The following is a 13,302-nucleotide window of genomic DNA, read 5'->3' as shown; positions in this document are numbered from 1 at the left end:
AAGAAGGTTCAATGGTTGGGTATTAATGATGGAGTAGCAAGATGGATTCAACAGTGGCTGAATGGGAGATGCCAGAGAGTAATGGTGAATGGTTGTTTGTCAGGTTGGAGGCCAGTGACTAGTGGGGTGCCACAGGGATCTGTGTTGGGTCCACTGTTGTTTGTCATGTACATCAATGATCTGGATGATGGTGTGGTAAATTGGATTAGTAAGTATGCAGATGATACTAAGATAGGTGGGGTTGTGGATAATGAAGTAGATTTTCAAAGTCTACAGAGAGATTTATGCCAGTTGGAAGAGTGGGCTGAAAGATGGCAGATGGAGTTTAATGCTGATAAGTGTGAGGTGCTACATCTTGGCAGGACAAATCAAAATAGGACGTACATGGTAAATGGTAGGGAATTGAAGAATGCAGGTGAACAGAGGGATCTGGGAATAACTGTGCACAGTTCCCTGAAAGTGGAATCTCATGTAGATAGGGTGGTAAAGAAAGCGTTTGGTGTGCTGGCCTTTATAAATCAGAGCATTGAGTATAGAAGTTGGGATGTAATGTTAAAATTGTACAAGGCATTGGTGAGGCCAATTCTGGAGTATGGTGACAATTTTGGTCGCCTCATTATAGGAAGGATGTCAACAAAATAGAGCGAGTACAGAGGAGATTTACTAGAATGTTGCCTGGGTTTCAGCAACTAAGTTACAGAGAAAGGTTGAACAAGTTAGGGCTTTATTCTTTGGAGCGCAGAAGGTTAAGGGGGGACTTGGTAGAGGTCTTTAAAATGATGAGAGGGATAGACAGAGTTGACGTGGATAAGCTTTTCCCACTGAGAGTAGGGAAGATTCATCAAGGGGACATGACTTGAGAATTAAGGGACAGAAGTTTAGGGGTAACATGAGGGGGAACTTCTTTACTCAGAGAGTGGTGGCTGTGTGGTATGAGCTTCCAGTGAAGGTGGTGGAGGCAGGTTCGTTTTTATCATTTAGAAATAAATTGGATAGTTATATGGACGGGAAAGAAATGGAGGGTTATGGTCTGAGCGCAGGTATATGGGACTAGGGGAGAATACGTGTTCTGCACGGACTAGAAGGGTCGAGATGGCCTGTTTCCGTGATGTAATGGTTATATGGTTATTAGTAAATGTCTCCATTTTGAAATGTTTATACTGTACAAAAGGGTTGAGCCTTGTTAAATCTAGAATAATTCTACAGCCACCATCCTTTTTTGGTCTAGAAAAAATACTAGATATATATTGGTGGTTTTGATAGACTGTTTTTTCAATAACCCCTTTTTTACTCAAAATGTCAAGTACTACTTGAATGATTCTATTCTCTTCTTTAGAGAAATAATTTATTCGTCTCGGAATATGTTGAGTAGGGGGATTCTCATTTTGATAGAATTCAATTTTAAACCCCATTATACTGCACAATATAAATGCGTCAGATGTTATTTTCCGCCATTCTTTGAGAAAGAATTGTAACCTTCCCCCAACTTGCGAATATGAAACATCTGATATGTTTCTTTCAGAACCAGAACCACCTACCTCAGGGTTTGCTGGTGTCACCTTTTGTACCTTGCCCCTTGTGGGAATGCCATGTCCTCCGCGTCCTGGGGTTGTGCGCCAATAGCGCGTATACGGGTACGAGCGGCTTGTCCCTTCACCAGCTCCAGCGACCCTTCGGTATGGATATTGCCTTCGAACTGTTCTGCCAAACATTGGTGGTTTTATCATACCCATGGTTTTTGCCTCTTCATTCAGGACTTTCAGCTTTTTGGCTAGATCTTCTCCAAAGAGTAAGTTCGGCAATTGTATATTCGATGGTTTACAGAGCCCTGCAAACTTAGGATGTATGTTAGGTCTTATCGCACTTTTACGAATACAGTTTATTTCAAAGTGTGCATTACACATCATCCCCATAACATCCTGTTGTGACGTTGTCACATTTCCTTCTTCCAGGTCTCTGGCAAACGGCGTAATGCTTGACCCCATTAATCTCAGTACCCGCTGTAACCTCATTTCTTGTGCGCGTACTGCGGTGCCCAGATAACCCCATATTTCACTGTTTAGTGCTGGGACTGCTAGCAGTGCGCAATTCTGCGGGATTTCGTATTTATTCACAATCTCATCCATCGTTGGTTCTTCCAAATGATGGGAAAGCAGGTAATTTATACTTTCTGCTATATCCTCTGGCAGAGGTTGTCCCTTGTGTCTGGGACTATAAAAATTTTGGGCCAGACCTGGTACTTTGCGCTGTATTGTCGGGCTCTGGTCTTCATATGATTCATTGTCAGAATCTTCTGGATATTCCTCCTCATAATGGGGTTCACCTGGCATCTCTTCTTCAGGTGTTTCATGCGCTGGCTCTCTGATAGGCCTACGCTTAGTAAACCCTTTTTTGGGTATAGCAGGCTCTTCCATAGATCCATAATCTGGCAGCTCTTTTTTGGAGGGTACACAAAATTGCTGGGGAAACTCAGCAGGTGCAGCAGCATCTATGGAGCGAAGGAAATAGGCGACGTTTTGGGCCGAAACCCTTCTTCAGACTGATGGGGGGTGGGGGGGGGAGAAAGAAGGAAAAGGGGAGGAGGAGGAGGAGCCCGAGGGCGGGCGGATGAGAGGGTGGGAGGAGACAGCTAGAGGGTTAAGGAAGGGGAGGAGACAGCAAGGGCTAGCAAAATTGAGCCCTTTTTTGGATGCTGCTTCATACGCTGGCTCTCCTGTAGACCAACGTCTGTATTGTTTTTCAGACATTTCTGTTGCTGGCTCTCTGCTAGGCCAACATACATATTCTTCTTCATCAGGCATTTCAGGCGCTGGCTCACTTGTAGGCCAACGTTTCCCAGGACCTCTCCTGGGTGTTCCATACGCTGGCTCTCCTGTAGGCCTGCGGTAACTTTGCTCCTTGCGGAGTTTGCCTTTATATATCATTTTCCCCATGAGGAATTGCAATTGTCTGACATGACCTCTGGTTCCGACTCATCCGAGTCCACTGGCCTGTTTGTTTTCTTTTTGGCCTGACACCCGTCGGTGTTTCAACGGAGCTTTTTTCTCCCGTTTTAGAAGTCGCTGGTTTTTCTACAGCCGACTTTTTTACAGGGCGCCCGCTACTCTCAGACATTCTGTCCTCTTGAGTTCTTACTGCGGTGCGCTTCCCTCTACTTTTACCACTTTTCTCCATAATAGACTTGCCTGATTTGCAGCACACAGTCTCCTCGGCAGAAAAATGGCCTGAAGTGAAAGTAAAACTACTTACCTTCAGATTTTCTTTCACTCACCGCTTGGAGGGCTCTGTTCCTCCTAACGCGGTCACAGTCGCTATGCGTCTGATGATATGACGCACGTGCGCCTGGACGGGTCTTCTTCACGTAGTCACTCACGTGACTTCGAAGTAAAATTTTATATGTAAGATAAATCTGTAAATCTTCAATATTCAGACAATGACGAAGAGAACTACTCTGATAAATAATTTCTCCACAAGCAAAATTAAATGGGTTCACTGATTATGCTTAAATAATGGAAAATATCTTTATTTCACAAATATCTAAAATAATGTAAAAAGGATATAAGAAAAGAGCGCATTCAGCCACCACGCTCACGCATCTTATCTAATTATATAACTAAAAGTCTTATCTTGACCACTTCCTGTTGCACTGCATATTGATTTCAGAAAAAATGCTGCCACTTACGGCTGTGATTTTTTGGCCATCTTACTCAGAGTCCCCCTCTGCTGGTCAGGACAAGAGGATTTTTCCCATTGATGAAAAATAAAAGACTTATTAATGTTTAAAACATTTTGAGATTCTCTCTCCTGAAGGCCACGGCCCTTCTAGAGGGACTATAAAACCCCGGAAGTGTGGAGGTGCCACAGTTCTCTGCAAGATGGGGGAGCGAGTGGTCGGAATTCTCAGTCTGAGCTGTGAATAACACTGAACACATTTCTACTAAACTGTAGGTGGTTTTACTGACCTGTCAGTGCCCTTAATGTGGTTTCAAAATGTAGTTTGAAAATGCAAAAGTGTTTTTTGGTTTGAGAATTCAAAAGTTGCCTTGCGTAATTTAAAAGTTGGTTGGAGAATGCCAAAGTTGCCGCCTGATTGAAAAGTTGGTTGGAGAATGCTAAAGTTGCCTTGCCTGATTGAAAAGTTGGTTTGAGAATGCTAAAGTTGCCTTGCCTAATTGAAAAGTTGGTTTGAGAATGCAGAAGTTGCCTTGCCTAATTGAAAAGTTGATTTGAGAATGCCTTGCCTAATTGAAAAGTTGGTTTGAGAATGCCTTGCCTAATTGAAAAGTTGGTTTGAGAATGTTAAAGCTGCCTTGCCGTCTATATAATTAAAAGTTTAATCTTGACCACTTCCTGGTTGCGCTGTATATTGATTTTAGGAAAAACGTTATCACGTACGGCTGTGATTTCTGGCCATCTTACTCAGAGTCCCCCTCCGCTCCTTAGGTGCCGAGGATTTTTCCCACCGATAAACAATAAAAGAGTTATTAGTGTTTAAAAAATGTTGAGATTCTCTCTCCTGTCAATCACGCCATGAAGGTCATGCCCCTTCTGGTGGGAGGGACTATAAAACCTGGAAATGTGGGCGTGGCTCAGTCTCTGCAAGTAGGGGGAGGGAGAGGTCATGACTCTCAGTCTTTAGTCGCCTTGCACCCTTGCTTGAAATGGTATGAAACTGCATTTGAATTTGGTGGCCTTGCACCCTGCTTGAAATGGTATGACACTGCACTTGAATTTGGTGGCCTTGCACCCTGCTTGAAATGGTATGAAATTGCATTTCAATTTGGTGGCCTTGCACCCTGCTTGAAATGGTAGGAAACTGCACACGAATTTGGTGGCCTTGCACCCTGCTTGAAGTGGCATTTCAAGGAATAGCCGTGAGTCAACTGCCAGCCCACCAGCCTTGAGTGAGTGAGCTGCCAGCACACCAGGCTTGAGTGACTGAGCCGCCAGCCCAAGAATCCTTTCGGTCCATAATGTCCATACTAGCCCTCTGGAGACCAGTCCCTTCAGCCCATTGCGTTGGGGGACCAGCCCTCCCGGGTGAAGCTGGGACCCAACTAGACTACTTAGTCTAGTACTATTACTAAAACTCTCATCTTGACCACTTCCGGTCTGCGTTGTAATTAAATTTGCGTAAACCCAATCCCCCATGACGCTACGATTTTACACCACCTTACTCACCATTCTCCTCTGCAGCAAGTCAAATAAGTTTGGTTCAGATCGGTGAAATATTAGAAAAGTTACTGGTCTGTTGTTCAGGACAGCGACGCCCCTACCGGCAACCGCTATCAATCACCGGCCACGAGAATAAAGCTGAAGGAGCGTAGTGAGCAAAGTGCGAGCGGGGTCTATGTTCTGCGAGCCGGGGGGGGGGGGGGGGGGGGTGGGGGGAGGTGTTCGGGGGCAGTGTTCTGCGAGCAGGGTCTGTGTTCTGCGAGCGGGGACTGTGCTCTGTATTCTGCAAGCGGGGGCCCACACCCTCACCTCACCCCATCCCACATACACCCCATCCCACATACACCCCATCCCACATACACCCCATCCCACATACACCCCATCCCACATACACCCCATCCCACATACACCCCATCCCACATACACCCCATCCCACATACACCCCATCCCACATACACCCCATCCCACATACACCCCATCCCACATACCCTCCCTCCCTGACACCCCCTCCTACACTTTCCCTCTACCATACCCCCACCATCCCCCACCCTACCCCCACCATCCCTACTACACCCACCATCCCTCCCTACCAACACCATTCCTCCTTACCCCCACCATCCCCCCTACCCCCACCATCACTCCCCCTACTCCCCCCACCCCGACAGGCCCCGCCTGAAGTCGTCCCCCTGCCCTGGCTGCAGGACGCTCCCCGCCTGAAGCCGTCCCCGTCCCCCGGCTACAGAACGCTCCCGCCGTTGCGTTGGGGGAACAGGTGAGTGGTGGAATATTGCATTGGGAGACCAGACCTCCCGTGTGACTGCAACCCAACGGGTCCAACTTAGTCTCGTAACTATTAAAATTATGATCTTGGATGTGTGTGTGTGTAATCAAATCTGCTCCGAAAAATGAAGCCCTTGCGGTAAATTTTTTACATATTTCAAATAAATTAGAAAATAATCGAGCTGATGATGTCACAATGGGTCTGCTCGCGTGGCCTGCTGCTCACTGTTTTCCACGCACAGTCTGCTGCGCACTGTTTTCCACGCGCTGTGAGTTACCCCATTCCCCCCCCCCCCCCGACTCGCAGTCATTTGGTCGCTCCCCTTTCCCCCCATCTCCCTCCCTCCCAACCCCCCTTTCCCCATCTCCCTCCCCCCTACCGCCCTTACCCCATCTCCCCCCCCCTCCCTCTCCCATCTCTACCCCCTCCCCTTCCCCCCTTCCCCCTCCCTCCCTCTCTACCCCCTTCCTCCCTCCCCTTACCCCCCTCTTCCCCGTCCCCTTCCCCCCTCCCCCTCTCCACCCTCCCCCTCTCTCCCTCCTTCTCCCCCTCTCCCTCTCTCTCCCTTCCCTTCTCTCCCCTCTCTCTCTGTCTCTGCCCCTCTCTCTCTGTCTCTGCCCCTCTCTTTCTCTCTCTGCCCCTCTCTCTCTCTCTCTCCGCCCCTCTCTCTGTCTCAGCCCCTCTCACTCTGTCTCTGCCCCTCTCTCTCTGCCCCTCTGTCTCTGCCCCTCTCTCTCTATCTCTGCCCCTCTCTCTCTATCTCTGCCCTCTCTCTCTCTCTGCCCCTCTCTCTCTGCCTCTGCCCCTCTCTCTCTGCCCCTCTCTCTCTGTCTCTGCCCCCTCTCTCTGTCCTTGCCCCTATCTCTCTCTCTCTGCCCCTTTCTCTCTGCACTTCTCTCTCTGTCTCTGCACCTCTCTCTCTGTTTCTGCACCCTCTCTCTCTAACCCCCCCTCCCTCTACCCCACCCCCCCTCCCTCTCTAGATGCACCTGTGAGTTGGGGGCTATGCGTCAGTGCATAGGGCGGGGATATGGTAAAAGGAGCTAATGAATAATATTAATATAATATCAAGGGGGCTAGTTAATGTGTGCGTGAGGGGTTGGTTAGTGTGTGTGTGATGCAGCAGGCCTCTCTCCCCCCCTCCTCGCAACCGCGCATTGATGGGACGGGACCCAACAGGTCCCACTTGGTCTAGTTCTTTATATTAGTTTCTTTTCATTTCTTTCAACAGGAGGAAAGTATAGATTTCTCTCCCATAACTGAAATGGACATGGGAAACAGTCTCTCATCTGTTGCAGAGCATTTACCAGAATCCATTGGAGAAATAGTTCAGGAGGAAGATAATGCCAAAGAAGAATAACGATCAATAATGTAGGTGTTTATCACCTTTTTAGCTGCACCGATGTATTAAGTTTGAAGAATATCTGGATGTTTAAGAGAGCATCTTATGATACCCCTGTTGGAGAAGGGACATTTTACCTTTGGCATACAAAGAACTTTTGTTCAAATTTGTTTTTTGGGGGGGGGAATTTAGAAAAGGACGCAGTTACTGTCCATCCCTAATTGCTACTGATCAGCGTCACCTGCTAGACCTTGTCGGGACATTTAAGAGTTAGCCAATTGCTATACACATGGAGTTAAATTATCGAACATAATGGGTATGGCAGATTTCCTCCCCTGTAGGACATTAGTGAACGAGATGGGGTTTAATGACAGTTTAGTAGCATTGTGTTCATCAATAACAAATTGACTGAGTTTGTAGAATAGTGTCTAATTTAAAGGCAACAGATTTGGGTTATCTCATAGTTTATATATAATGGTACAAATCAACCAAAATATGAGGCAACGTAAAAATTTTAAGTAAGAAAAATTTAGATAGTTTTTTTCCCTCATTCTGTTTTGATTTACTTCCAAATTTCTGTTACTTCAAGGAAATGTTAGCTGAACATGTTATGTCATCCCCATCATGCAACGGTGCATTCTGTTTTGATTTATATCAGCTCATAGGACTATTTTTCATCATATCCCTTTTTCTTCTATTGTAGGCTCTGAACCATATTTATTGATATCTGACCCCCCCAAAAGTTTTTAAAAAAAAGATAATGGAAATGGTTTTATTCATCAAAAGGCCAACTATTGCATACTATTAAACCAACTAATAAGTGGATCACTCCACCGGGTTAACTTTTAAATCCTTTTTTTAACGTTTATTTGGGATTTCTTGGATACCTTTTCATAGATTAGTGAATATTAGTGATATCATCAGGATGGTTAGGTGGAGGAGCTATAGAACTCTATAAAGAATCAAGCCATCAATGTTTATGAAAGTACTGTAAATGATTAGTGATCGCATTGTTTCATTGATTTACATTGACTCATCTAATTTGCAGCATTTGGGTTACTTTGTGTTCAATGAAACAGGAGATACCATGAAGACATAAGGAGTTGAGGAAAAGGATAGAAAGACTGTATGATTCACAACATCACAATTATCACCATTATTCATTTTCTAGGAAATGCACTTTAGTGACAATAGCTTTGAAACTAGCTTCAGGGAATAGTCCTGGGAGGTTTATTCCTTACATGGTAAGGCATCACGTATATTCCAAGGTCTGTAATATAAACTGAATTAAGTAACACATTTCAGAAATAGATGTTTACAAAAAAAACACAATATCCACGTCCTCTGGAAATATTGCTTCCTGCAGTCCTCTGTGCCAAGCAACCAAGCAGACACTTACATACCCCATTCTCTCTGATGTACTGCTTTTGAACACTTCACTCACATCTGAAACATACAAACTTTTTTTTAATGATCTTAAACTCCTTAATAATGTTTATCCCTTCCCACCATGTTTTCAGCCCTACATTTCTGAAAAATCAAACTCTGTAAGTCCATCTTACATAAAAATGTGGTCTTATCGCATGTTCCATGTGCACCCTTTCTCAAGCACCTTAAATGTTGGACCAGAATTAGACTCAATATTCTCACATCGTACAGCTCAGTTTGCTAGTTAACCAATATTATCTTAAACTAAACAAAAAAAAGCTTGTAATTATTCATCAGGGCTGAATTTTAAAGGGAAATATGAATTCTGTACCCCACATTACTGGAAAATATTAATAAGAATCTTGGAAATGACATATGGAAACCGATTTATATTCATGTTCACTGTTTGATTGTAACCATCAAATTATATTCTATAATACTGTTACTATATAATAAAATCATTATTTTTCCAATTATTTGTTAATAGAGTTGTTATTGTTTGTGGGAATGGAAATAAAAATATATCGGGCCGAGACTGAAGGTTTTGATTCAGCTATTTTTGGCTGTTTCAGAGCAACAATGAAAGTCAAGGTGAAGAACCTCAAATCCACATGTAAAAGTAAATCTAGATCAATATGGTCTGGACAGAAATGTTCAGACTCAAAGCCCTAGAGTGACACCCACTGGCACAAGAACATGAGATCAAGAATATTCCTTTGTGGCTGAAGGCAGGGGCGGATCTATTATGAAACTAATGAAGCTTAAGCTTCAGGGCCCCTAATCTCGGAGGCGCCCAAGAAGCTACTTTAGTTCAGATATTCTTCCGATTTAAATCGAAATTCCAATTTTTTTTTTTTTTCCTAGAAATGAATCTGATTTTTCACCTCGACTAAACCCCTCGCCTCGACTAAACTTCACCTCACACTTAAATCTCAACTCACTAAACCTCGCCTCGACTAAACCTCCCACCTCACGCCTCCCCTGGTTGGAGCCGTTCCATTCATGTGAGGCGCCGCCAATGGCCCGGGGGGGGGGGGGCTATGAATAGCGGGAACGGGAGAGAGGCGGTGATTAGTCGAGGCACGGATTAGGTGTGAGGTGGAGTTTAATCATGAGGTGGGAGGTTTAGTTAAGTTGAGGTGGGGTTAAGGTGTGAGGTTTATTTGAGGGGCGAGGTACGGTTTAGTCGAGCAAGGTTTAGGTGTGAGGAGAAGTTTGGTAGTGAGATATCGTCGAGGTGAGGGGTTTAGTGAGGCGAGAGGTTTAGTCGAGGTGTAGGTGTGTAGGTGAGGAGAAGTGAGCATAGGTGAGGTGAGGTGAAATGGGTGTCTGAGCTCAAGAAGGGAGACCGAGGTGCGGCTGAAGGAGATGAGAGACCACTGCTTCTGTGGAAGAGAATTCCACAAATTCACAACTGTGTGAAATTGTTTTTCTCATCTCAGTGCTTGGCAAAGAGACATTTCAGGTAACATTTTTTGTAAAGATTTTGTTAGCTGGATGAGGCCATTTGTTGAAACATATAAGATTATTAAGGGCTTGGACACACTAGAGGCAGGAAACATATTTCCAATCTTGGGAGAGCCCAGAGCCAGGGGCCACAGTTTAAGAATAAGGGGTAGGCCATTTAGAATGAAGATGAGGAAATCCTTTTTCACACCGAGAATTGTGAATAGACAACAGGTGCAGGAGTAGGTCATTGGCCCTTCAAGCCAGCACCGCCATTACATGTGATCTTGGCTGATTATCCACAATCAGTACCCTGTTCCTGCCTTCTCCCCATATCCCCTATCTTCAAGAGTGGATTGGCATTAGAGGCCAATTCTCTGGAGGCTTTCAAGAGAGAGAGATAGATAGCAGAGTCTCTTAAAGATAGCAGAGTCAAGGGATATGGGGAGAAGGCAGGAATGGGGTACTGATTGTGGATGATCATCCATGATCATAGTGAATGGCGGTGCTGGCTTGAAGGGCCGAATGGCCTACTGCTGCACCTATTGTCTATTTCATGAAATATATATCTTTTGGGGGTTATTTTACTGCTTATGTGTTAGAAAAATTCTAAGCTTCTGTTATGTAAACTACCAGCAGAAAGCTTGAGAATCACTAATTTTATTGAAAATGCAGGAGCTTCAGGATGTTTCCCCCTGAACCCCCACCGGGGCGCTGCCCCTGGACCCCGCCGGGGGCGTAGCCAGCCTGTCATGGAACAACCCCATTGAAGAAGATAAAAGTGGTTACCTAGACCTCGTTGCTGGTTGTGAAGGGGCCCCCATTACAGTTCAAGCTTCAGGGCCCCAAAAATGTAAGTCTGCCACTGGCCGAAGGATACATTCTGGTATCTGTTTCAGCTACTTCATACTTAATAATTTCCAGTTTATGTTGGGCCCTGCTCTAATAGAGTCATACAGCATGTGAACAGGCTCTTCAGCCTGACTCATCCATTCCAACTGAGATCCCTTTCTATGTCAATCCCATTTTCCTGAATTTGGCCCTCATCCCTCTAAGCCTTTCCTAACCATGTACCTGTCCAAATATCTTTTAAACATTGTTATTGTATTCGCCTCTACCATCTATGGCAGTTTGTTTCATATACCCACCACTGTCCGTGTGAAAATCCTACCCCTCATGTCCTCTTTAAATCTTCCCCTCTCATCTGAAACCTATGTCCACTAGATCTAGACAACCTATCTCTGCCTGTCTTAATTTTATAAATCTTTATGATGCCTCCTGAGCAACAGTGAGAATAATCCTAGCCTATTCAATTTCTCCTTGTACCTCCGTACTATGTGAAATCCTGATGAATCTCTTTTATACTCTTTCTGATGCTACAGCATCCTTTCTATAGTGTGTGCACACAATATTCTGAATATGGCCTAACCAATGTATTGCACAGCTTCAACTCTTCTACTGAATACCCCTACCGATGAAGGAAGGCAAGCAAGCTAAATGCCTTCTTCACTGCCCTATCTACCTGTGTCACCACTTTCAGGGAGCTATGAACTTGCATCCCAAGATCACTCTGTTCATCAACATATATACAAGTGACAAAGGCTAGAGGAGACAAAAGGATGTTAGATGAAGAAAGGGGTGAAATATAAAACCGGCGGGAAGAATATGGTGGAATGGGAAAGGGGGAATTTAAAGGAAAATGTGGGACTTAGCTATGAGAGATGAGTGTATGGAGGAGGAGAAAGGAGTAGGGGAACTGAGAGGGTGGTGGGGGGGGGGGGGGGGGTGTAGCACTCAAGAAAGGGAGAGAGAGTTGGGTGTATTTATTAATTGACGAGCTTCTACATTAAAGTTTTTTCCACTTTCACTTAGATCAAGAAATGTTTTAATCATTTTATCAGATGTTACATCGGATCATCAGTGTCCCCGTCGAATCGCAAGCTTTTGAGATTCTGTGGAGCTTGGGTGTCATTTGTGTACTTTGAATTTTATAGATATTACTGCAATCCTTTAACAGTTTGTCTTCCAGCAAGGGGATTCATTGCTCTCTTTTTCTGTTCCATCCAAGAGGCAATTCTTCACATATCCCTAACTCCATTAGGCATCAAAACTATGACTACCTATGCTCAAGGACACATGGATATATGATCTTTTTTCCATTTTGATTTTCAATCGGCGTAAAATTTAGACCAGTGTTAATCGTCAAGAGGTAAGACTATTTAGTTGTCATATGTACCTGCAACGGATCAATAAATTCTTACTTGCTGCAGTTTAACAGACCCATTAACACAATAACATACCAATAAATATACAATAATCAGTAATACTAGGTCACCAAAATTGTGTAAAACCAAAGAGCGTAGTGCAACCAAGAACAATTAGGCTGTGGGCCGAGCATCAAAAATGTGTCTAGAAATTGGTTTTCGTGACCCACGTCACAGAACTACATGACATTTTCCACAGATTTAGATGAAATATAATTGAGAAGGATGTCATAACTCGTCAGTGCCACAAGTTGCACATTAATTAATTAAACTAATTAGAAAATGAGATCGGGAAAGTAAGCGCCATCTAGTGGCCAATGCCCATATTACACCATGGGCAGCCAATTTCCGTGTTGCAGTCCATTTAAACTATTATTATACCTATATTATATATATATAGGTATAATAATAGTTTAAATATATATATATATGACTTGTAAATATGACTGTAATCATATATAATTAAGTATAATTATATTATATAAAAATAATATGATGAATATAACTGTGAGTGTTTTTTTTATGACACTGTCGTAAAGGTCCTGCTCCTGAACCAGCCTAATTAATGGGTGAGGGCAGTTCTTGTGGGTTCCTCCCTTTACTAATAACCATATAACTGAACCCCATTGACTGTCAGTGTGCAGAGTGGGGGCCACGGCCATAGTGGGACTGGAAAAGTTTCAGGCTGGGGGACAGTCCTGCAAGGCATCTTCCAGTCGCTTTAATAGGAAATGTAATGAGACTGCAGCAGAGGTCTCAGGTTTTAAGGGCTCATGAGCCTGCCTAATTAAAGGGTCAAGATCCTCTGTGTTCCCTCTTTTACTGAAGCCCACTGACTGCCATAATGGGGAGAGTGGGGATAACGG

The 13,302-nt window shown here is 44.2% G+C and overlaps 1 protein-coding gene across 3 annotated transcripts in view; it reads left to right on the top strand.

Moving 5' to 3' along the window:
• The window catches only part of mdh1b (malate dehydrogenase 1B), a 75,012-nt gene extending 66,307 nt beyond the window's left edge, over positions 1-8,705 (top strand). For all 3 annotated transcript variants that reach the window (XM_033024373.1, XM_033024372.1, XM_033024375.1), the window contains one exon: positions 7,188-8,705. In XM_033024373.1, coding sequence (XP_032880264.1) covers positions 7,188-7,316 — 129 coding nt within the window. In that variant the 3' untranslated portion in view covers positions 7,317-8,705. The remainder of the gene's footprint in view (positions 1-7,187) is intronic.
• Positions 8,706-13,302: the final 4,597 nt, after the last annotated feature.

This window comes from Amblyraja radiata, chromosome 7 (genome assembly GCF_010909765.2).
Source record: "Amblyraja radiata isolate CabotCenter1 chromosome 7, sAmbRad1.1.pri, whole genome shotgun sequence".
NCBI classification, from domain to species: Eukaryota; Metazoa; Chordata; class Chondrichthyes; order Rajiformes; family Rajidae; genus Amblyraja; species Amblyraja radiata.
This window is presented reverse-complemented; position numbering and strand designations above follow the sequence as displayed.